The sequence below is a fragment of the Hylobates moloch genome, unplaced genomic scaffold, assembly GCF_009828535.3.
Source record: "Hylobates moloch isolate HMO894 unplaced genomic scaffold, HMol_V3 SCAFFOLD_12, whole genome shotgun sequence".
NCBI lineage: Eukaryota > Metazoa > Chordata > Mammalia > Primates > Hylobatidae > Hylobates > Hylobates moloch.
The window spans coordinates 93,656,934-93,682,867 of record NW_026652287.1 but is presented as its reverse complement, the minus strand read 5'-3'; the positions used below and the strand labels follow the sequence as shown (position 1 = coordinate 93,682,867).

The 25,934-nt window shown below is 38.7% G+C and overlaps 1 protein-coding gene across 3 annotated transcripts in view; it reads right to left on the bottom strand.

The window, feature by feature from the left end:
• Positions 1–25,934, bottom strand: part of CRADD (CASP2 and RIPK1 domain containing adaptor with death domain) — a 222,582-nt gene that overhangs the window by 160,619 nt on the left and 36,029 nt on the right. Inside the window, exon 3 of one of the 3 annotated variants that reach the window (XM_058426053.1) lies at positions 23,527–23,779. The exons of the other annotated variants lie outside the window; for them this stretch is intronic. Coding sequence (XP_058282036.1) covers positions 23,730–23,779 — 50 coding nt within the window. The 3' untranslated portion in view covers positions 23,527–23,729. Of the gene's footprint in view, positions 1–23,526; positions 23,780–25,934 lie in introns of those variants that run through there. 3 annotated transcript variants of the gene reach the window in all.

Genomic DNA, 25,934 nt, shown 5'->3' with positions numbered 1-25,934 from the left:
AGTTTGTGACTTACTAATTATTTTTATTCTGTTTGAATAGGGTCCCTGTTATCTTTTGTGATTTTCTGAAATGAAGTTAAGATTTCCATTATTTATGAGAATAAAACAGGAGGTTGACACTTTATGCACAAAAAAGAATAACCAAAGGTTACAATGACACCAGTTTTAGTTTTTATTGAGGGCTGGCGTGTGGTGTGGTGCAGGACATGGTGGTGGGAGTGGGCTGAGGCAGGTGTGAGGAATGAGTTTGTTTCTTCCAAGAGAAGCATTTGCTTCGGTCAGTGCTGCTGCAGTCCCAATGAAGGGGCCCACTCTGCCAGCTCTTCCCGGTAGACTTCATAACAGAGTGGGCAGGCTCAATTCTCTAGGAAGCCTGACGTTGGCAACTGCATCTCATGGAAGAATTCCACAAAGGGTTAAATTAGGGTGAGATTGTCAACAGGCTTCAAAAAGGCAGAGTTCCAGGGCCCATGCCTGAGGTCTCATGGGCCTCCTTCAGGTCCTCGTCCCCACAGTCTGACACTTTTAGCCCTTCTCTTCTCCAGCTTCCCACCCCATTCTTCGGCCAGTCCTTCCTTTTTTCCTCTAACCCTGCAAAAAATGAGCAGCGCTGTTGTTTTGTTCCAACTGACAAAACAGCTAAGAAACAGCAGAACATGACTGCCCTTTGCAAAATGGGCCATGTGATCCTCCTAGCTCAATTCAACACTTACAGTAAAAGCGAATAGAAAGGGAGCTGTTTATGAAACTCTCCCTCTTGCCTTCGGAATACTCTCATCCTCTCCCTTCTCAGCCTCTTAAATACCCAAGTGAATTTATATAATGAGCTTTATTTTATCACCCTGAAATTCCTCCTCAGTCCAAATTGCTAATGTGGCAGGTTCCAGCTGCCCAAATTCCCTAAACAACATTGCCTGTTCCATAAAAAGCATGCAATTGCAAGCACAGCAGTCCTGCTCTGATTCTTAGAACTATAAACTGACTACCCAGCTCCCTGGCCCGGGAAGGCTATGAAACAGGCAACATGGACAATTTAAAGGTGTACAATATCCGAGGTTCCATTTCACCCTCAAGCAGCCCGGAGTGAACAAGTTAAGGCCACCCTCCATTTTTCTTCTGGCTACTATATTGATTCTCTGGAAACTCTCTCTGCTCCAAAAGAAACCACCCAATCCCATGGAGAAAAGGTGACACTGAATTTGCACTGCTTTTTATGGTTGCATTTGTTTGACTAAGAGGGAGCAGAGTTCCATACAACAGACTGCTTTAGTTGGGTGACTTGAAAATAACACATACCAGATTAGTTCCCCAGATGCAGATTAGTACAAAGTTTGAATCCTTTCTTTTAAATTAATTAATGTAATCTCAATGTTTACCTAATAGACATTGACTTTTATCTGGCACATACAGTATATGACTCTGCCTTTAGCAAAAATACCATTCAAGCTATCTTCAGCAGATGTGAACGCTTTATTTTTATTTTGAGGACTCCAAAGAGAGTCCATAACCTACCTTGGCATTGTCATATCTCAAAAAAGCTTTCTTCATACTTGCAATATAGTAATATCTAAGTACTTGGACATCTCTGCACAAAATATATGGGTCCACATATCCCTGTTCTTCCATATACTATTCCCTCTGCAACCTTGTTCACATAGCAAACTCAAATTTATTCTTCAATAGGCAGCCTATGCCACCTTCCCTCAACTATCCCAGACCAATAGTCATCACTGCCTCCTCTGCCCCTTGTACATTTCTCTATGTGGTCTCACCAGACAGTACTATGTTTGCTCATATGTCTGGTCTTACCAGACAGTACCATGTTTGCTCAACTCAAAGTTCCTTGAGGAACTAATTGTATTTGTATCTCCAGTGCCTTGCATATTTTGTGTCACATAATAAGTTCTATAAAAGAGAACTCAACTGATGTGGCTATGAAATGACTTACAGCTTTTAACTGGAATGAGCCTCGTACAAGACTCACATAGATGCTGGTGGTTGATCCTAAGTTTCTCATGCTGTCATCTGAAATCATTTGCTCTTGCTTTACATTCAGAAGAGAAAGAAAAACTGGTGACACTTCTCTGGCCTCTATATCATAATTAGACCAGGGGTAGGAGCTGAGAAACTAGAAAATATTTAGCCTACCCCTAGTCACATCCTAAAAGACATCAGTGTGGAGCTCAAGGAACTCAGTGGATTTACCAACATTTAACACACCCTATATCCACTCATTATAACTACTTGAATTGGCATGGATGGGAATAGAAGATAGATTTTATTGTGAAGAACAGAATAAATCTAATAAAAGAAAGAACTAGAGGGAAAGTTGGGGCTAGCTGATGTTTTTAAGTAGAGATGGGAAAAACATAACAGATGGTGGTCAGCACAGGAAGTTTTGAATATAAAGACTTTAGCAATCAATGTGGTCACTCTTTTCTAGTAATAGGCTGACCATGGACAAAAATAATAGGAACATTATTCCCCAGTTCCTTTGCAATGTACTGTACTGTTATTTAAGCATCCCAGCATCATGCTTGCTTTGATAAATACAAGTCTAGCTCAATTGCCACAATTCTGCTTTGAGGCTTTCTCTTTTTTAATGATTTATATGTCATGATCCCCAAAAGTCTTTCTAAAATTATACCAAAGGGAAAGAAGCAAAAAAAGGGGAGCTTAAATATTCTGAGGAGCTGTTAGATGTGCCTGGTGCTTGCTATGCGCTTTTTTTTTGAGACAGAGTCTCCCTCTATCGCCCAGGCTAGAGTGCAGTGGCGTGATCTCAGCTCACTGCAACCTCTGCCTCCAGGGTTCAAGGGATCCTCCCACCTCAGCCGCCTACTAGATGGAAATACAGGCCTGAGCCACCACAACCAGCTTGCTATGCACTTTATATACACCATCTATATGTATACCACCCTCCCAACAACTCCACTTGGTAGGAATAATTATTCTCATTTTAAATCAGTTTTAACCTAGGTCTCTCTGGTTCTAGATCTAGTATTTTTTCTATAAATAATACTGTTCCAATTTCTTTTTTTTCTTTCTTTTTGTAGAGATGGGGTCTCACTTTGTCACCCAGGCTGATCTCAAATTCTTGGCTTCAAGAGATCTTCTCGCCTTGGTCTCCCAAAGTACTGGGATTACAGGCTTGAGCTACTGTACCCGACTGACTTTTCCTAGTTCTAATATCAACATGAAGAATACAAGAAGTCAGCTTCAAAGGTAAGAGGTATATCATTCATTCATTCAACATTTATTCCACAGCTACTATGAACCAGGCACTGCAGTCTCTTTGAGGATATAAACATAAATAAGTTCTGGGACTTGACTTCAACTTGCTCACAGTCTAATGGAAAAAGAGACATAAAAACAACTTGGTTTATTCTATTTTCCCTAGGCTCTGTATTTGGGTCCCCACCCCTTGTCACTTTTTGCTGCCACTTTACAAAGTTTCCATATCTTAAGAGTTACTTTATCTTTATTTACACATTAGTAAAACACAAGAAACCTGCACCATTTCGTAAGCTGCCTACACTGCTAAAATCACATCCTAGAGGGAAGTGAGATGGAACAAACCATACGCATCTGAACTCGTTTGTGCCGCTCTGGGTTTCCATGCTGCCAGGGTGTTTGTTCATTCATTTATCTGCATATTTTGGAGGACCTACAGGAGGCCCAGTGCTAGCCAGGGAAATGGTGAAAATGACATAACTAGTGTTCTGCCCCCATGGAGCTTACCCTCTAACCTTTACAGGAAGGGGAGGCAGACAGTCAACAAAATCCTGGATTGTGATAGGTGAGTCATGAAGGAAAACCACAGGGTGCCATGAGAAAGCACATATGGTACAGGGACCTGACCTTGGCAGGGGGATGAGGAAGGCCTCCCCTAGGAAGTGGCATGAAAGCTGAGTTCTGTGAGTTGAGTGGGATTAGCTTGGTGAAGATAGGGGGAAGAGGGACAAGGAGGGAAACAGAGAAGAGGATTCCAAGCTGAGGGAACAGTGCATACAAAGGGCTGAAGCTGGAAAGAACACAATACCTCTGAGTTCAGGAAAGAAGGCTAGCGTTTGCAGAAGACAGGCAATAGAAGGGACAGGGTCCGGAGACAGAGCTGGGAAGGAAGCACTGGTCTGATGATGCAATGGTGTTCTGGATTTCAAATCTCATTCTAAGAGCAGCAGAACATATTGAAAGGTTAAAGCAGCTCAGTTGAGTGCACTTAGTGTTCTTTAAAATTACCTTGGCTACCTATGATTGAAGTATTAAGAAAAACACAGCGTGAAAACATGTTTCATTAATGAAAAACTTGTTTAGAATACAAAAGTGGTATAGATAAAAGAGTTCTAAATAAAAAACAATGGGTTTTATTCATAGCACTATTATCCTGGGTAAGTCATTTAATCTCAAAATATTTTTGTTTCCTCATCTAGCAAATGAAAATACTAAAAAATTCAAAATTCACACACTTGTTTTAAAAAGCAAATGAAATAACACATTTGAAAATGCTTTGAATCTCTAAAATGTAAGCTCCTTGAGGGATGGGACTTTGACTATTTTGTTCACTACTATACCTAGGACCTAGAAGATGGATGGATGGATGGATGGATGGATGGATGGATGGACGGATGGACGGGATGGATGGACAGATGGATGGACTGATGAACAGATGGATGGCTGGATAAAAGAAAGTAAGGGAGGAAGAGAAGAAGGGAAAAAAAGAAAGGAAGGGAAGGAGGGAGGAAGGGAAAAAAGGATGGACAGGCCAGGCACGTGGCTCACACCTGTAATCCGAGCACCTCGGGAGGCTGAGGTAGACAGATGGCCTGAGCCCAGGAGTTTGGGACCAGCCTGGGCAACATGGCAAAACCCTGTCTCCTCAAAAAATATAAAGACTTAGCAGGGTGTAGTAGTGCATGCCTGTAGTCACAGCTTCTCAGGAGGCTGTGGTGTAGGATCGATTGAGCCTGGGAGATTAAGGCTGCAGTGGACCTTGATCACCACTGCAGTCTAGCCTGGGTGACAGAGTGAGACGCTGCCTCAAAAAAAAAAAAAAAAAAAAAAAGGATAGATGAATGGATGAATGAATCACATCAAGCACCATACTGTGCAAATATGAAGCAAGACATACAGCGTGTGGAAGTCCACCTGAGCAGGCAGCCTCCCCAGGAACTCAATGTCACAGCGTCACCACTGCTTGCCAAGCAGCCAGGCCTTACTTCAGTGCTGGCACGCTGGGCACCTCCAGCAGCTATTCCAGATGGCTGGGTGATGGGGGCAAGCACAGCGTCAGAGGCCCATGACATCACCTCTTCAGTGTGGCTGGTGAGAGGGGCGATTGTGAGAAATGAAACACTGCCTTTTCCTGCTTCTTCTTCCTCATACACTAGTCTCTGACACGCACCCCAAAGCCAAGCCCTAAGTACACATCCTTCTCCACTCATATAATCCCTACCTACAGATTCTTATTCTTTGTTTACCAAATGTAGTATTAGAATACATTTTTATATAACTTATTAACACTTTTCTTATATTGCACAGTCTTAGCTATGTGTACCCAATTTCTTAAAGAATTACAAGATAAAAAAGAGAAGAGGAAAAATATTAAAAGCCATAAGATGTTCTTTGATACTTATTAGCTTTATAACAATAATGATAGTAACCATTCGTTGAATACTGACTTTCCTCCAGGCATAGAGTTTGACACTTAGCCTATATCACTTCAAATCCTCACAACCCCCAACAAGGTCAGCATTATGACTCCATTTCTTGGGGAAGAAAATTGAGGCACAGAGCAGAATGATTTGCCCAAGGTTAGGAGGTTGTTTAGGGTAGAACCAGTGTTCAAATCTGGGTCTATTAGACGAGACAGTGTGCATTCTTTCCATTACACTACATATTATTATGAAAATCTTCTAAAAGAAATTGGACTACTTAAGATAAAAAAGAACAACCACTTATTGAACATTTAATCTGCCAGGCACTGTTATGCTCTTTATAAAAATTGTTTCATTTAATCCTCTCAACAACTCTGTCAGGTCTGTACTTTTGAAATGAAGAAACTAAGGCTTAGAGAGATTAGAGTGACTTGCCAAAGCTCAAAAAACGACTAAGTGGTAGAGCCTGGATTTTAACCCAAGTCTGTCTGACTCTAAAATGCACCCTCTTAACTGCTACACGAGAGTCCCACTATTCAAACATCATCAGTATAACTTGTATGCCTTCAAAGGAGAATGTCAAAACAGAAGAACAGGGTCAACAAACCATTTTAAAGATAATTCAAAATAACTACTGCATTAAGACACCATCTCTAAGAGCCCATTACTAACCATTTTCTCTGAGATGTTGCCGTGTTCTGTTGTCCCAAATGGCCTTTAGAACGATCTGCAACCAGTGTTTTCAATACAAGTGTTTTTCTTTTACATTTGGTAAGTAATTTAAAAATCTGTTTCTAAAACTACCAGTTCAATCAAATGGAGCTTGTAACTCTGCACCCAAATCTTTAGAGACACTGAAAATGCACACTAAAGTTACTTAGTCCACAATTCCTATTAAATAATGTTCTTTGATGGTCAGGATAATCTTCAAAGTCACTGTGCAAATTGCTCATGTCATATAAAATACTAGATTTCACCATTTCTTTTTTTTTTTTTTTTTTGAGACGGAACTTCAATCTTGTCGCCCAGGCTGGAGTGCAATGGCGCCATCTCGGCTCACCGCAACCTCCGCCTCGTGGGTTCAAGCGATTCTCCTGCCTCAGCCTCCCAAGTAGCTGGGATTACAGGTACCCGTCACCAAGCCTGGCTAATTTTATATTTTTAGTAGAGATGGAGTTTCTCCATGTTGGTCAATCCGGTCTCGAACTCCCGACCTCAGGTGATCTGCCTGCCTCGGCCTCCCAAAGTGCTGGGATTACAGGCATGAGCCACCACACCCGGCCAGATTTCACTGTTTCATAATAAATTTTGAAGATTATATCAAGCATTTTAAGATACGCCCAACATGATTGTCTCCCTATCAGAAATAATTCTTTTCTAAACCAGAAGAATCCTCAGGTAGGTCTCCTTAGCTATACTTGTTAAGCTATATGGCTATATTTGTTAAGCAAACTTATAGCTACATTTGTTAAGCCAACTTTTTAAAACCTCATTTGTAATTAAGAAGGTGTTCGCCTTCTTGATCTACTGATTGGGCAAACAGGACTTCCTTTTATCTATGGAGAAGATACTCACATAACTTTCACACTGATTGGATATGTAAACCAAGTCGCTGGCAAACTATTACCTTAAACATAGTGAAATAGAAGCCTGGCAATTCTTGGAGTAACATGTGGGAAATAACGTATGTGTGAGCACATGCCTGTGTCAACTTTCAAAAAGTAAAATATAACTACAGGAAGTACCTACATACTCCCTAACAAAAGCAAAGTAAATATACAGATCTGGATGAACATCCCCAAATTCTGTGCTTAATCTTCAAGTTGAGATGTTCTAACAGTCTGAGAAAATTATAGTATGTGTTTTTAAACACTTTTTCAACTGGAGTCTATGTATGGAGCAAAAATAAACCAATAAATACTGCAAAAAAATATGAAGAAAAAAATAAAACACTAATAATTATACCACTGTCAATTGATGGACTATCAATTATTGATGGACTGTCAATACTGTGTTTCACAGCCTCCCCAGACTTTTTTCTTGGCATATGTGTATATGACTTGGAGTTTTTCAAATATACAGTTGCACCACAAAACTGTTTTGCAACACGCTTTGTTTTATTTTATTTTTCCATCCAATAGTAAATGAGGGTCAGCCGGGTGCAGTGGCTCACACCTATAATCCCAGCACTTTGGGAGGCCAAGGCAGGCAGATCAGTTGAGAGGTCAGGAGTTCGAGACCAGCCTGGCCAACATGGTGAAACCCCGTCTCTACTAAAAATATAAAAATTATCCAGATGTGGTGGCATGTGCCTGTAATTCCAGCTACTTGGGAGGCTGAGGTGGGAGAATCGCTTAAACCTGGCAGGTGGAGGTTGCAGTGAGCCGAGATTGTGCCACTGCACTCCAGCCAGAGTGACAGGGCAAAGCTCCATTTTAAAAAAAAAAAAAAGTAAATGAAGATCAATGTTTAAATAATAAATATAGCTCTACATCTTCAATTCTCTCATAACTCATTTCACCAATCTTTCACTGATGGACAAGTTTCTTTCAACCTTTTGCTTTTATAAACAATACTGAAATGAACACTGTTTACATATAAGCACTTATCAAATTAGTCCTTTCAGACAAATTCTTAGAAGTAAAAAGACTGTATCAAAGAATGTAGCTTTCGATACATATTGCCAAAGTGCCTTCCAGAAAAATCATGCCAGTTGACACTACCAGCAGCAATATATGAGAGTGCAGGCTTCACACTCTGATCTTCCCTGGCTACGAATATTCCTTTTCAACTGTTGCCAATCTAATAGGCAAAACAAATGGTAACTTCTGGTTGCTTTCACTGAATTTTCTTTTTATACAAATACTGATACATAGGAGCAGTAGGTGAGTGTTATACTGAAGAGCAAGAGTTTCAGAGGCAGATAGCCCTGGGCTGCAACAGTTTTGCTAAATGTATGCTCTAGGACAAGCTGCTTTAGCTCCCTAAATTGGACTGTCCTCATTGCACAATGTAAATAATTGCACCTGTCTCACGGTATTTTCTTAAGCAAGATATGATACTAGCCCAGTGCTTGGCAGACAATAAACAGTAAATGGTAGCTGCTAGTAGTAGTGATAGCGATATAGTAGTAGTAAAGAATTTGGCAGCCATTTGTATTTCTTCTCTCGCAAATTACCTTTTCATATCTTTGGTCTGATTTTGTCATGGAGAATGCATCTCTTATTTATTAACCTGTAAGAGCTCTTTATAAACTATGGGCAATAACCCTTTGGCCACTATATATGTAGCCAACATTTTCTCCACATTGACATTAGTTTTTAATCTTATTATGGTGTTCTTTGTAATTTTTGCTTAGTTAAATCTAAGATTTTTTTTTGAGACGGAGTCTCTCTCTTGTTGCCCAGGCTGAAGTGCACTGGCGCAATCTCGGCTCACTGTAATCTCTGCCTCCCAGGTTCAAGCGATTCCCCTGCCTCAGCCTCCCGAGTAGCTGGGATTACAGACATGCACCACCACGCCCCGGTAATTCTGTATTTTCAGTAGAGACGGGGTTTCTCCATGTTGGTCAGGCTGGTCTAAAACTTCTGACCTCAGGTGATCTGCCCGCGTCGGCCTCCCGAAGTGCTGCAATTACAGGCATGAACCACCGTGGCTGGCTGTAAGATCTCTTTTTAGAATTTATTTAGTTTCTGCTACTGGTATAACGCTTACAAAGATCTCCACTACCACAAGATTATAAATAAAGATTAAGTATATATTTTGTGTTTTATAGATTCTTTAGTTTTTTAACATAAAATCTTTAAACATAAACAATATTGCTATTAAGTAGGAATTTAACTTTATCCTTTTTTCCTCTAAATGACTAGTATGTAATCCCAACGCCTTTTATAAATCTCATCACTGACTTGATGTGCCACCCTGGCATTAAAGAGTTGACAATTCCTAACCTGAAATTCTGAAATCATAAAGCTCTGAAAACAGAGTTTTTTGTTTTTTGCAGTTTGGTGCTTAAATTCATTTCGTGGCAAAACTTGACCTGAGCTAATGTGAGGCTATTTCTGGTCTTTATCATCCCATTTAGTGTCTGTATTAATCTGTTCTGCTGTGGAAATTTACATGAATTTGATTATGAGATACTGCTAAAAACCCTAAATTTTGAAATATAACTGGCCCCAAACATTTCAGATAAAGGACTGTGGACCTGTACTAGGTTTCCATGTATACTCAAGCCTGCTTCTAGACTTCCCGTTGTAGCTATGCTCTTATTTTCTCTTTTTTTCAATAAATGCAATAAATTACATTGATTTTCAAATGCTAAACCAATCTTGCATTTCCAGGATAAATCCCATTTGGTAATGATATATTATCCTTTTTCCGTTTTGCTAGATTCCATTTGTTAATATATTGTTGATGATTTTTGCATCTATGCTTAAGGCTACAATTTTTTCTTGTAGTGCCTTTGTCAAGTTTTGGTATCCAGATTATACTGGCTTCCAATTTCTTAGTTTGTCTACCATTTTGTTTATATTTACTATATTTTATGTTTTAATACTTGATGAGATAAAATTTTCCCCTCTTTTTCATTCTTCACTAGTCTCAGGCAATGTTTTTCTGAACTTTACTATATTTTATCAAATTCCATAGAATAAAAATAACATTACAGCTTATGCTGGATTTGTATTAAATTTTAGGTCAATATGGACAAAAAGTGATATCGACATATTTACTATATTGACTCTTCTCACCAATGAACATGTTTCTCTATTTATTCAAGTGTTCTTTTATGTGCCTTAGTTAAGTTAGGAAGAGTTCTTCATAAAGGTCTTGCCCAATTTCCGTTAAGTTTATTCCTATGTATTTTATAATCACTCGATAATTTCAGCTCTATTCATCCCTGTGCTACCATATTTCATTAGTTCTGATTATCAATTATAGATAGCTGCTATAATTGTTTCCATACTGCTATAATTGTTTCCGTGGAAGGGTGGAATGCCTTGTGGAAGAAAGGAGCCAAACATGACTGTTTCGTTTATTTAACAAACAGGTATTGAACACGTAATATGTACCCAGCACTGAGAAATCAAAGAGTGATAAGACAATATCCCTGTCCTCAAGGGTTCACAGTCCAGAGGGCAGATAAACAAGTTGCATATAGTAACATGCAAGTTCTGTGTTAGAGGAGAGTACAGGAGAAAAAACACAGTCTACCTCCAGGAGTAGAGGGTATTGTCAGGAAAAACATCTATAGAGCTGACTCTTGGGGTGGGTCCCAGTTTCCCCCTTGAACAGGTGTGGTGATGAGGAGGCACATCCAGAAACTGCATTAAGTCCTTCAGACTTAAGAATGTCATCAATACAGAGCTGAGTGCACCCTGCCTTCCATGTCACAGCATGGCAGCAAATCCCTTTGGCTTGCTGGCCTCTCCATGGCTCAGCTCTCCTGGCTGCCTGTCACTGAACTGGGCACTGAGCACTGTGGGTCACTGAGCCACATTTCCCTTACATGCCTCTGCTCATATAACTTCAGGAAAAGGACGTCAGTGTCCAGTTGAGTCATTACAGCTTCAGTTGCTAACTGGCCTGGCTCTAGATTCCTTAAAGCCCATAAAGTGCTATCACTTACTACTACACAAGGACATCATGTTCTGGGAGAAAATCATTCTATTTCATGCCTAAAATGGTAACAAAGCAAATGAAAGCTGATCTGCTGTGTGTCTCCTGGATAGTGACAGGTTCTGGTACCCAAATAAGCAGACCTAATGAAGCTCAGAGATTCCCAGCTTGGATGAACTATTTACTCCTTATGAGCTCAATATTAACTGTGGAGTCATCTTGCAACTACAGAGCCCTTTGCAGAGTGACCACACGAAGCCAGGCATGGAGGAAGAAGGCGAGAATAAGCAGTCACTTGTGTTATTACTGAAAAGACCACAGGGATCTGTCCAATTATTCAAATGCACATCTGGAAAAAATTCATCTGTCTTGAACTCTGTTTGCTCAACAGCAAAACATGCAAAAGCACCACAAAATGCTCAATCAGGGCGATCTTTTCAATTGTGGAGGCTGAACGTTTTCCCACCTGAGCATCATAAATAAGACAAATTGCATAACAGGATAATAAGAGTTGTTGCTGAAAGATGCAATCACAAAATAAGGACCTTTTGAAATCTGAGTATAGATGGTAATTATCTAGGAATGGAATATAAAGAGGAGCAATTTCAAGGTTCCTGCTTCGTCATGTTATCGTGAAACTGAGACGGCCAAATGCCAAAGAGGGCTCTTTCAGTTACAAGAGAACTTCCAATGTCTTTGACAACAGTGCTATTCCCTTCTGTTAGAGTGCTGTAGTACACCATCTTGTATATCAGTCTAATCTCAAAGGCCACAATTCACAAAGTTGCCACTTGTTCTTTCCTGCTACCAAAACCAGAATTCCAGCTGTTAAGCTCCACAGCAGAAAAAAAAAATGAGGAAAAAAGTAATAAATTGTGGTTCTTTATACTTCAGTGTTATTATTGTATTTATAAATAAATACAATGTATGTATGTATGTATGTATGTATCTGAATAAGATTCTTTCCTGATAAAGAGATGTACCCCTCCAACTAGAGTACTAGTAAAGCTTCTTTCTCTAATGTAAAAAGCAAGACCTGAGATAAATAAAATAGGTAAATGTAAAAATACATTTATGGCCCCAAATAAATACATGCTCTCAAATAAACAGACCTAACAAAGTTGAGGGAGTCATTAAAAAACTAAACTATTGGCCAGGTGCTGGGGCTTATGCCTGTAATCCCAGCACTTTGGGAGGCCAAGGCAAGCGGATCACCTGAGGTCAGGAGTTTGAGGCCAGCCTGGCCCATATGGTGAAACTCCATCTCTAATCAAAATACGAAAATTAGCTGGCCATGGTGGTCGGTGCCTGTAATCCCAGCTACTTGGCAGGCTGAGACAGGAGAATCGCTTGAACCCGGGAGGCGGAGGTTGCAGTAAGTCGAGATCGCACCATTGCACTCAGCCAGGGTGACAAAAGTGAAACCCCATCTCAAAAAAAAAAAAAAACTAAACTATTTACTCTTCACCAGTTTATGAACATTAATTAGCCACAGAAACAATTAGAGCCACAGACTTTGCAAGCATTCAGGTTAATTCAGTAGAAGAATAACGAGTCTTGAAGTCAGCCCTGGGTTTGAATACAGCCCCATGATGTACTAGCTTTGAGACCTTGGAAAAGTTCATGTGTCTGAGCCTCCTTATCTGCAAAATGGGGAAAATACCTACATTACAGGCAGGGGGGTTTGAGGATTAAGAGAGAAAGGTATATATAAACCCCAACAATTAACGGGACAAACAGGCACTCTATACCCACCTACTTTCCTATTCAAATTCTCTACATGCTAAATGGTAAAATAAATCTCCCCAGCTTCTCAACCTACAATAGACCCTTACTGTTTAATATAGCAAATGCTTTCCATTAACAGTGCACCAAATTTTGCATTACAATACTCCACAAGTCAAATTCTCTGCTTCAGCAAAATCTGAATCTCTTATATATTTTCAGCTTTTTATTTTCATGCTCTTACAAATATCATCACACCACCACCACCAGTAACATTTCCCAAAGTAGTTCACAAAGGAATTGGGGTAAGAGGAGTAGGGCAAGATTGGGTGGAATGAGGGCCTTTCAAGTCAATAAAGACAGTAATGGCATTTGGTTCAATTTCTACTTTTTAAAAACATTTTTTCTTCAAAACAGAACAGTGTGAGAACATGCAACTGCTTATCTAGGGAGTATATGCAGTAGTTGGTGACAACTGGGAAACAGAACTCAGCTAAACACTGATACTAGTCATGGTGGTTTAAAATTGCTTTATTCTTAAGACATATATTGTTCCACTGATACCCATATTGGACCACTGGTTAAAAATGAAAAGCAAAGGGAATATTGTGAGTGAAAGATAATTAACAGGGGGATGAACATAAAAACTAGTAAGTCTGGGCCAGGCGTGGTGGCTCACGCCTGTAATCCCAGCACTTTGGGAGGCCAAGGCAGGTGGATCACGAGGTCAGGAGATCGAGACCATCCTGGCTAACACGATGAAACCCCGTCTCTACTAAAAATACAAAAAATTAGCCGAGCGTGGTGGCGGGCGCCTGAAGTCCCAGCTACTTGCGAGGCTGAGGCAGGAGAATGGCGTGAACCCGGGAGGCGGAGCTTGCAGTGAGCCAAGATCGTGCCACTGCACTTCAGCCTGGGCGACAGAGTGAGACTCCATCTCAAAATAATAATAATAATAATAATAATAATAAGTCTGTTCTTTACAGATATATGTCACATTCTTCTGCTCAAAATTCCTTTGTAGCAAAATAAAACATCTAAAACTATGCTAAAAAATGCAAGACAGTAACAATTATATCCAATGTGCCTTATCATTTACTGGGAATACAAATTATCTACACTGTGTTTTTGCATAACAGAATTTTCAAACAGCACCCTGAAAGAAAAGTATTAACTACCTGACTTTTTCCAAAGGCAAAAAATGAAAGGTCAACAGGCTTCTAGTTTCCAGTTCTGTATTTAAGGAACTGAAAAGTCACCACTCCATCCTAACAAGTAAAAAGCCTGAACAAACTGAAAAATCAGCAAGTCTTCTTAGTTCTGTAAGAAAAGTGAGATCACAAGATAAACTGATGCCTCTGAAATTGAAGCAACAGACAGGCAGATACAGAGAATCACAACATACTGGAGCAGAAACTTTTTCTTTTTTTGAGACAGGGTCTGGCTCTGTCACCCAGGCTGGAGTGCAGTGGCACGATCAGGGCTCTCTGCAGCCTCGACCTCCTAGGTTCAAGGGATCCTCTCGCCTCAGCCTCCCAAGGAGCTAGGACTACAGGCATGCATCACACACCCAGCTAGTTTTTGCATTTTTAGGAGAGACCGGGTTTCTCTATGTTATCCAGGCTGGCCTTGAACTCCTGGGCTCAAACAATCTGCCCACCTTGGCCTCCCAAAGTAGGTGCTGGGATTACAAGTGTGAGCCACTGCACCTGGCCTGGAGCAGAAACTTCCCAAGAAAAATCCCTTTCCAGCAGGAGGAGGAGGGAAAGGAACCATTTTGAAATATGCCAGAGCACTGGGGTCTTCCTAACAAGGCCTGTCCTCAGGAGAAGCTATCTAACCAGAGCCTCATCTGACAGTGGATTTTACCAGAGCCTAACCTTGCCTGGAGGGAAGAGAAAGTCTCAGCTCTAGCCCACTCAAGCCTTCCATATGATGAACAGAAATATATAATTCCAGCCGAGTCTAGTGACCCTGTCCCACCTAAGAGGAAATAAAACCTGAGAAACACTGTGAAGTTCACAGTCCAGAGGCACAGGCTTACTCAAAGACTGAGACCTACTCACAAGACAAGAGAACACTTCTGTATTCACCAGTTTCATCTTTCCCACCGCCCAGCAAAGCCGATGCACTGAGAACAGCAGGTTTTTGCAATAGAGAAAGAGTTTAATAAACCCAGAGGCAGCGAAGCAAGAGGACAGGTGCTTATTATTACTCAAATCAGCCTTTCCAAAAATCCAGAGGCTATGGTTCTTCAAGGATAATTTGGCAGGCAGCAGGGTAGGGAATAGGGAATGCTGATTGGTTGGGTTGAAACCATAGGGAGTCGAAGTTTGTCTTCTTGTACTGAGTCAGTTCCTGGGTGGGGGCCAAAAGACCAGATGAGCCAGTTTACCAGTCTGGGTGGCACCAGCTGGTTGGTTCATCAGAATGCAGGGTCAGAAAAATACCTCAAACACCAATCTTAGGTTTTACAATAGTGATGTTATCTATAGGAGCAACTGGGAAGTTTAGGAATCTTGTGGCCTCTGGCTACATGCCTCCTGAGCCAGAATTTCTAATCTTGTGGCTAATGTTTCAGTTTTACAAAGGTGGTCTAATCCCTAAGCAAAGAGGGGGTTTGTCTTAGGAAGGGGCTGTTATCGACTTTGCTTCAAAATTAAACTATAAAGTAAATTCCTCCCATATTTTGCTTGGCCTATGCCCAGGAATGAATAGGAACAGCTTGGAGGTGAGAAGCAACATGGAGTCAGTTAGGTTAGATTCCTTTCACTGCCAATAATTTTCCTATGTCAGATTTTTCTCACGGTCATAATTTTGCAAAGATGGTTTCACTTCCTCTCCTCCCACACTTCTATCACTACATTACTAAAGGCCTACTTAAGAGTGATCCCTTTACCCCATATTCATGCCCAGCTATCAAGAAAAAATTACAAGGCATACTAAAAGGCAAAACAACACAGTTTGAAGAGACAGACCAAGCATCAGAAACAGACATGACAAGGATGTTGGAATTATCAGATAGGGAATTTAACACAACTATGGTTAATTTGTTAAGGGCTCTAATAGATAGTCAGCATGCAAGGACACATAGGCAATGTAACCAAAGAAAAAGAAATCTTAAGAAAAAAAAATGTTAAGGATCAAAAACACTGTAACAGAAATGAAGAACGTCTTTGGTAGGCTTATTGGTAGACTGGACATAGCTAAGGAGAGAATATCTGAGCTTAAGGATGTATCAATAGAAACCTCCAAAACTGATAAACAAAGAGAACAAAGGCTGAAAAACAGAATATCCAAGAACTGTGGGACAAGTATACAAGGTTTAACATATGTATAGTGGAAATACTAGATGGAGAAAAAGAAAGAAACAGAGAAAGTATACAAAACAATATAGGCTGAGAATTGCCCCCAAATTAATGCCAGACACCAAACCACAGATCCAGGAAGCTTAGAGAATACCAACCAGGATAAATGCCAACAAAAACTATACCTAGGCTGTCATTTTCAAATTACAAAAAGTAAAAGATAAATTCCTGAAAGAAATCAGAGAAAAAAAGTAAATTGGCTATAGAGCAGCAAAGATAAAAATTATATCTGCCTTCTCAGAAATCACATAATCAAGAACAAAGTGGAGTGAACTATTTAGTGTGGAGAGGAAAAGAAAAAACCCACCAACTTAGAATTCTTGTACCATGTGAAACTATCCTTCAAAATTGATGGAGAAATAACAACTTTCTCAGACTAACAAAAATTGACAGAGTTTGTTGGCAGTAGACCTGCCTTACAAGAAATGTTAAAAGAAGTTCTTTTGAGAGAAGGAAAATAATATTAGGTGAGAAATAAGATCTATGTAAAGAAAAAAAGAGCATCAAGAAGGAGTAAGTGGAGGGAAAATAAAAATGTTTATTTTTTAAATTGATCTAACAGATCAAAGTTTGTTCAAAATAATAATGGCAACAATGTATTTGGTTATGTATGCTTATGTGTACAGTAGTCCCTTATTATCCATGGGAGATTGGCTTCAGGGCCCCACCCCCAGTGGATACCAAAATCCATGAATGCTCAAGTCCCTTATATAAAATGGTGTATTATTTGCTTTTAATCTACATACATCATCTTATGTACTTTAAATCATCTCTAGATTACTTATAATACCTAATACTATGCAAATAGTTGTTATACTGTATTGTTTAGAAAATAATGACAAGAGAAAAACATCTGTACGTGTGCAGTACAGATGCAACTATCCATTCTTTTTCAAATATTCTGATCCACAGTTGGTTGACTCCATGGAGGCAGAGCCCACATATATGGAGGGCTGACTGTGTGTGTGTATATATATATGTGTGTGTTTGTGTATGTGCATACACATATAGTTATATATGCCTATGTATAAGTGAAATGAATGACAGCACAAGACAGGAGGGAGAAATTAGGAATATTTCATTATTATAATGAAATACACTGCCCATGTATTAGTACAGAGTTATTTGAAATTGGTCTTGGATGAGTTGTAAATGTATACGGCAAACTTCTAGGGAAACCACTTTTAAAAAGTTTAAAAAAACAAAAAAAGGAGCATGGTGGCTCACATCTGTTAATCCCAGCACTTTGGGAGGCCAAGACAGGAAGACTGTTTGAGCCCATGAGTTTGAGACCCGCCTGGGTAACACAGTTGAGACTTCATTTCTACAAATAATTTTTAAAAAGAAGTATACTTTATATGTTACAAAAGAGAAAATGGAATAATGTAAAATGATTTAATACTAAATATTAAACCATAAAAGGCAAAAAAGTGTGGAAGATAAAAATAGAAACAAAAAACAAGGGCAACAAATAGAACACAATAACAAATATGGTAGGTACCCAACTATATACCCAACTAACAATCACCTCAAATGCCAATGGTCTAAACACACTAATTGAAAAACAGGAATTGTCAAGGTAGATCAAAAAACAAAACCCAATCATATGTGGTCTACAAAAAGTCCACTTTAAATATAAAGACATACATAGATTTAAATGGTTGGAGAAAGCTATACCACATTAACAATAATTAAAAGAAAGTGAGAATAGCTACAGTAATTTCAGACGTAGCAGACTACAGAGCAAGAAAGGTTATCAGAGATACAGAGAGGCATTACAAAATGATAAAGGGGTCAATATTCCAAGAATACATAACAATCCTTAGTGTGTATGTGTCTAACAACAGAGCATTAAAATACATTAGGTAAAACTGATAGAACTGTAAGAAAAAAGAAGTGAATCCACTATTACATTTGTAGGCTTAGCATCCCTCAGAAATAGGCATATTTGGCAGGCAAAAAATCAGGAAGGACATAAACTCAACATCAATCAATTGTATGTAAATGACATCTATAGACTATTCCATCAAACAACAGCAGATTACACATTTTTCTCAAGCTTATATGGACTATTCACCACAACAGACCACATTTTAGGCCATAAAACACACTCTAATAAATTTAAAAACATAGAAACCATATAAAATCTGCTGTCAGATCACAATGGACTTAAATAAGAAATTAATAACAGAAACATAGCTGGAAAATTCCAAAGTACTTGGAGATAAAACAATACACTTCTAAATAACATAAGGGTGAGAGAATTCTCAAGATAATTTAAAAAAATATTTTGAACTAAATAAAAATGGAAACAACTTATCAAAATTTGTAGTTTCTAGCTAAAGCAAAGGGAAATGCCTAGCATTTGGATGCAAAAATTAGGAAAGAAGAAAGACCTAAGATCAACAACCCAAGTTTTCCCCTTTAGAAACTAGAAAAAGAAAAGCAAATTAAATCCAAAGTAAGCAAAAGCAAAAAAAAATTATAAAAATTAGAGCAGAAATTAATGAAAGAGAACACAAGAAATCAATAGAAAAAATCAATAAAGCAATGTTTGCTCTTTGAAAAGATAGATGAAATCAGTAAGCTTCTAGACAGGCTAACTAAGAAAAAAGGAGACAGAATACAAATTACTAATATCAGAAATGAAAAAGAGAACATCACTACAGATCCCATGAACATTAAAAGGATAAAGAAATTTTATAAACAACTTTATGCCCACAAATTTGATAACATACCTGAAAAGGAACAATTCATTGAAAAACACAATCTGCCAGTACTCACACACAAAAATAAACAATCTAAGTTGGCCTGCATCTATTAAACATTTGAATCAATATTTAATAACCTTTAAAATAGAAAGTACCAAGCCCAGGTGAGTTCACTGATAAATTCTATCAAACATTTAAGGAAGAAATTGTAACAATTCTCTGCAATATCTTTCAGAAGCTAAAAGCAGTGGAAATACTTCCTAACTCATTCTATGAAGTCAGCATCACCCTAATACCAACACCAAAGACATTACAAGAAAAGAAAACTATGGACCAATGTCTCTCTTGAACATAAATGCAAAAATCCTCAAAAAAGTATTAGCAAATCAAATCTAAAAATGTATAAAAAGAATTATACACCATGACCAAGTGGGATTTATCCCAATTATGCAAGGCTGGTTCAACATACAAAATCAATAAATGTAATCTAATCCATCGCATCAACAGACTTAATTAGAAAAATCACATAATCATATCATTTGACAAAACTCACCACCTATTCATAATAAAAACTTTCATCAAACTAGGAATAGAAGGGAATTTCCTCAACTTGATAAAGAACATATTTTTAAAAACCCTACAGCTAACATCATAATAGTGAGAAAGTCAGCCAGGCACGGTGACCCACACCTGTAATCCCAGCACTTTGGGAGGCTGAGGCAAGAAGATTGCTAGAGCCTAGGAGTTCAAGACCAGCCTGGACAACATGGCAAAACCCCATCTCTACAAAAAATACAAAAATTAGTCAGGCATGGTGGTGCACATCTGTATTTCAAGCTACTTGGAAGACTGAAGTGGGAGGATTACTTCAGCCCATGAGGTCAAGGCTGCAGTGAGCCATGTTCACACCACTGTACTCCAGCCTGGGTGACAGAGCCAGACCGTGTCTCAAAAAAAAAAAAGAGAGAAAATTGAGGCTTTCCCACTAAGACCAGGAACCAGGCAAGGATGCCCCTTATTACTACTGCTTTTCAAGATCAAACTGGAAGTCATAACTGATGCAATAAGACAAGAAAAAGAAACAAAAGGTATGTAGATTAAGAAGGAAGGCACAAAACTGTCTTTTTCACAGATGACATGATTGTCTATGTAGAAAATTCCAAAAGAATAAACAAAAAATTTCTGGAACTAATAAGCAATTATAAAAAGATTCAGAATAAAAGCTTAATATACAAAAGTCAATTACTTCCCCCTATACCAGCAATGACCAAGTGAAATTAAAAATTAAAAACACATTACCATTTACATTAGCACCCCCCAAAGATAAAAATGCTTAGGTATAAATCTAACAAAATATGTACAAGATCTATATAAGGAAAACTACAAAACTGGTGAAAGAAACCAAAGAAGAACTGAATAAACAGATATCCCATGTTCATGGACTCAACACCGTCAAAATGTCAGCTATTCTCAACTTTATAGATTCAATGCAATCCCAATCAAAATCCCAGCACACTATTTTGTGGATACTGGCAAACTGATTCTAAAGGTTATATAGAGAGGCAAAGGATCCAGAACAGCCAACTCAATGTTAAAGGACAAAGTTTAAGGACTGCCACTACCTGACTTTAAGGCTTAATGTACAGCTACAGTCATCAAGACAGTGTGATATCGGTAGAAGAACAGACAAATAGATGAATGGAATAGAACAGAGAACCCAAAACTAGACTCACATAAACAAAGTTAAGTGATCTTTGACAATGGAGCAAAAGCAATACAATGGGGCAAAGACAGTTCGTTCAACAAATGGTGCTGGAACAACTGAACATCCACACGTAAAAAAACAAAAAGAATCCAGGTACAGATGTTAGACCCTTCATAAAAGTTAACTCAAAATAGATCACAGGCCGGGCGCAGTGGCTCACGCCTGTAATCCCAACATTTTGGGAGCCCGAGGTGGGTGGATCACTTGAGGTCAGGAGTTTGAGACCAGCCTGGCCAACATGGTGAAATCCCATCTCTACTAAAAATACAAAAATTACCCAGATGTGGTGGTGCACGCCTGTAGTCCCAGCTACTTGAGAGGCTGAGGCAGGAGAATTGCTTAAACCCCGGGAGGCGGAGCTTGTAGTAAGCCAAGATCACGCCACTGCACTCCAGCCTAGGCAACAGAGTGAAACTCTAAAAAAATTAAAAATAGATCACAGACCTAAATGTAAAACACAAAACTTTAAAACTCCTGGAAGATAACATAGCAGAAAATCTAGGTTATTATGGGTATAGTGATGACTTTTTAGGTATAACACCAAAGGCAGAAATCCATGAAAGAAATAATTGATAAGCTAGATTTCATTAAAATTAAAAAGGGTGCTCTGTGAAAGGCACTGTCAAGAGAATGAGAAGACGAGTTAGATTAGAAAAAACATTTGCAGAGGACACATATGATAAAGGGCTGTTACCAAAAATAGACAAAGAACTCTTAAAATTCAACAAGAAAATGAACAACTTGATTTAAAAAATGGGCCAAAGACCTGTACAGATATCTCACCAAACAAGATATACAGATGGCAAGTAAGTATGTGAAAAGATGTTCAACATCATATATCATTAAGGAAATACAAATTAAAACACAATGAGATACCACTATACACCTATTAGACGGTCATAATCCAAAACTCTGACAACACCAAATGCTGGTAAAGTGTGATGCAACAGGAACACTCATTCATTGCTGGTAGGAACACAAAATGGTATAGCCACCTTGGAAGACAGTTTGGTAATTCCTCACAAAACTAAACATATTCTTAAAATATGATCCAGCAATCATGCTTCTTGGTATTTGCCTAAATGAACTGAAAATACATGTCCACACAGGAATCTGCACATAGATGTTTATAGCAGCTTTATTCATAATTGCCAAAACTTGGAGCATTCAAGATATCCTTCAGTAGGTGAATGGATAAATAAACGGTGATATCCAGACAATGGGATATTATTCAGCACTAAAAAGAAACGAGCTATTAAGTCATGAAAAAACATGGGGGAAACTTCAATGCATATTACCAAGTAAAAGAAGCCAATCTGCAAAGGCCACACACTACATGATTCCAACGATATAGTAGTCTAGAAAGGCAAAACTATGGTGACAGTAAAACAATCAGTGGTTTCCAGGGGTTGTGCGGGAGGGATGAATAATCAAGAGCACAGAGAATTTTTAGGGCAGTGAAAATACTCTGTATGATTCCATAAATGTGGATACATGTCGTTATATATTTGTCCCAACCCATAGGATGTACAATATCAAGAATGAACCCTAAGGTAAACTATGGACTTAGGGTAATGATGTGTCAATATAAGTTCATCAAGGATAACAAATGTCACACCTCTCCTGGGAACTGTAGACAGTGGGAGGAGCTGTGCATCTGTAGGGGAAGGCAGTATACAGCAATTCTTCATACTTTCTACTCAATATTGCTGGGAATCTAAAACTGCTCTAAAAAATAAAGTGTATTAATAAAAAATAAACAAACTTTATAAGACCATCTTCAAAAATTAGCTCATCTAAGTAATTTTTTTCTTTTTTTTTTTTTAGGTGGAGTCTTGCTCTGTCACACAGGCTAGAGTGCAGTGGCACAATCTCAGCTCACTGCAACCTCCGCCTCCCGGATTCAAGCGATTCTCGTGCCTCAGCCTGCCGAGTAGCTTGGATTACAGGCATCTGCCACCACACCTGGCTAATCTTTGTATTTCACCATGTTGGCCAAGCTGATCTCGAACTCCTGACCTCAAGTGATCCCCCCGCCTCAGCCTCTCAAAGTGCTGGGATTATAGGAGTGAGCCAATGCGCCCAGCCTAAATAATTTTTTTCTACTTCAGATTACTTCTTTATCATAGACCAAAGAAAATGGGGAAAAAGGATTTAAGAAACTCCCAAGAGGCTAGTAGAAGTCTGTTACAGTCACAGAAATTACAAGTAAAAAGAGTTTGGAAAAATCTTTTTATACCACCAATTCACATATACTTCCATTAAATATAGCTCTAAACATTTGCCATTAATGTTAAAGATGAAAAAAAATTTATTTAATTTCTATTCATTTATTTTTGTAGATATGGGATCTTGCCATGTTGCCCAGGCTGGTCTCAAACTCCTGGGCTCAAGCAATCCTCCTGCCTCAGCCTCCCAAAGATAGTTTTTTGACAAAACATCCTAACACTAAATTTCACCCAACTAGTTTCTTTTTTTTTTTTTTTTTTTTTTTTCTTTTTTATTATACTTTAGGGTTTTAGGGTACATGTGCACAATGTGACAATGTGCAGGTTTGTTACATATGTATCCATGTGCCATGTTGATTTCCTGCACCCATTAACTCAACTAGTTTCTTACCTCCTCTATGGTAGAGGCCCACTGTCTCAATTCTTTCATATTTCTCATCATAAGCAGGTTCCTCTACAATAAATGCCTGTTTGGAACTGCTAACATTTGTATGTGTTTAGCAATGTTCTTGTGAAGTATTTTTGTGACAAATAACTACTGTTATGGACATATCATTTGCAGATAATGAAAAATAAAACCAAGATTCTCTTCTTTGCTGATGAAGTCAGGAAGGTGGAAAGGGCAAACAAGAACTCTCACTCTTACCCTATGAGTAATTTCAATAGAAATCAAAGGCGTGAACTTCTCGGGTCCTCAATTTTCTCCTCTCTAAAAAGAAAGAATTGTTTAATAAAACTCATCCAAGACTACAATCATCAATGGCAGCTAAAATTACTTAGTGAAAGAATTTTTTTTTAATAAAAAAAAGGACATTGGATGATGTCTCAACTCCCAAGCACTTGATGTTTGACTTGGGAGTGGTGCCCTCAGTCACACCTAAAACCATCTGCGGCAGACCCTGTTCTTTTTGACTGACACAAATGCCATTCCCAACCTCCTTCTCCTCCTGTCTTGTCTCAATCGTAGAGTCTAGAAGAGCAAACATTCACTTTGCAGCCTCCCTTGCACCAAGGAGTGGCCATGAGACAATTCTGCCCAATGAATCAGAAGAGGAATTGTGTTGAGGATTTCTGGAAAGACTACTGCTTTTCCCGAGAAAAGCGACAGATGCAGTAGGGGCCGTGCCCCTTCCGTGCCTCTTCCAGCCTTACAGGTGCACTGTTGGTAGCTGTGACTGCCTTGCTACCACGAGGAAAAGGAAGGCCAAGAGAATAGCAGAGACACTCGCTCTGATGCCTTTGAGCCAATGAATCAATGCCAGAAGCAGCTGACCTCCAGAGTTGCTGTTATAGGATTAAAATAAATCTCTACTTATTTGCCATTGTCACTTTGGTTTGTTTGTTTGTTTACTTGTTGCCAAGCACATTCCTAACTGACACACTGTTCACCAGATTCCCTGGGATTAGACAATCAAACATCTTTCTGTAACCAAGAACGCAAAGCTCCTCAACTGGAAAATACGTGAAAGTTTAAAGGAAAAGCACAGGGAGTGAAATAAAATGCTTTCTTCTCCTGCCCACAGAATCCATTTATTTCATGTAGCTGTAAAATCAGCCGTTTGCCCAATTTCGTCAAGTCACAAATTCTCAGGATTGGAAAGGCATTACTTTTACCCACCTGACCTCCCTCTAAACAACCTCATTAGGCAGCTATTTAGCTTCTTCTGGAATTATGTATAGTGACAAGGAATTCATTATCTCTAGAAGGAGCCTATATTTTCTCTGGACAACTATTTTAGAAAGGTCTATCTTACATTAACTTGCTTTTTCTATGTCTTCGTTCTACCTTTTGAGAAACACAGAACAGAAAGAATCTCTTTTATGAATGAGAGCCATCCAAAAGCTGAAGGCAGCTGTCATATCACCTCATCTGCAAAGTGATATCCACCAGTTCTTTCCACCTTTCCTCCTGAGAGAGGTATCAAGTTCTAATGAGTGCCAGTCACACATATAATTTTAAATTGTCTAGTAGCCACGTTTTAAAAAGGAAAAGCCAGGTGAAATTAATTTTAGTATATTTTATGTAACCCAATATATCAAAAATATCATTTCAACAGATATTCAAAATAAATCATGAGATATTTACATTATTTTTTCATACTTGGTCTTTGAAATCTAATGTGTATGATACAGTCAGCCCTCCGTATCCCCAGGTTCTGTATGTGCAGATTCAGCCAACCTTGAATTGAAAATATCTTTTAAATAAACAATAACAATACAACCATTTAAAAAAACTTAAAAAAAACAAACAGTATAACAACTATTTACATAGCATTTACATTGTATTAGGTATTATAAATTATCCAGAGATGATTTAAAGTATACAGGAGGCTGTATGTAGATTACATGAAAATAGTATGCCATTTTTATATGAGGAACTTGAGCATCTATGGATTTTGGTATGTGCAGGGTGTCCTGGAACCAATACCCCTCAGACACTGAGGGGTGACTGTATTACATGGTAGTCTATAATCAACTTACAGGAGTCACATTTTCACTGCTCAATGGCCACATATGGCTACGTGCAACCATACTGAACAGCACAAGTCTGACAGAAGAACATAACACTGTTTTCTGCAGAGTCACTACAGACAGCATTCGGTTAATAAGATAAACTGGCAAAATATCATGGTGCCAAGTTTCTGAACCTAGAGTACCGCACAGACCTCTTTTAAAGTGGTGGGAAGGAGAACTAAATCTCATGGGCTCCTGAGACTGTGTCCTAGAACTTTCAGAGGTCAATGTAACCCAACTGAAAAACTGTTTTTGAAAGTGGCTCTTAAAGAAAATGATCTTCAAAATAAAGACGCACACAAAAAAGATTCTATTTTGCTTCAATTTGAGCAGCTCTATGGTCCCAGATT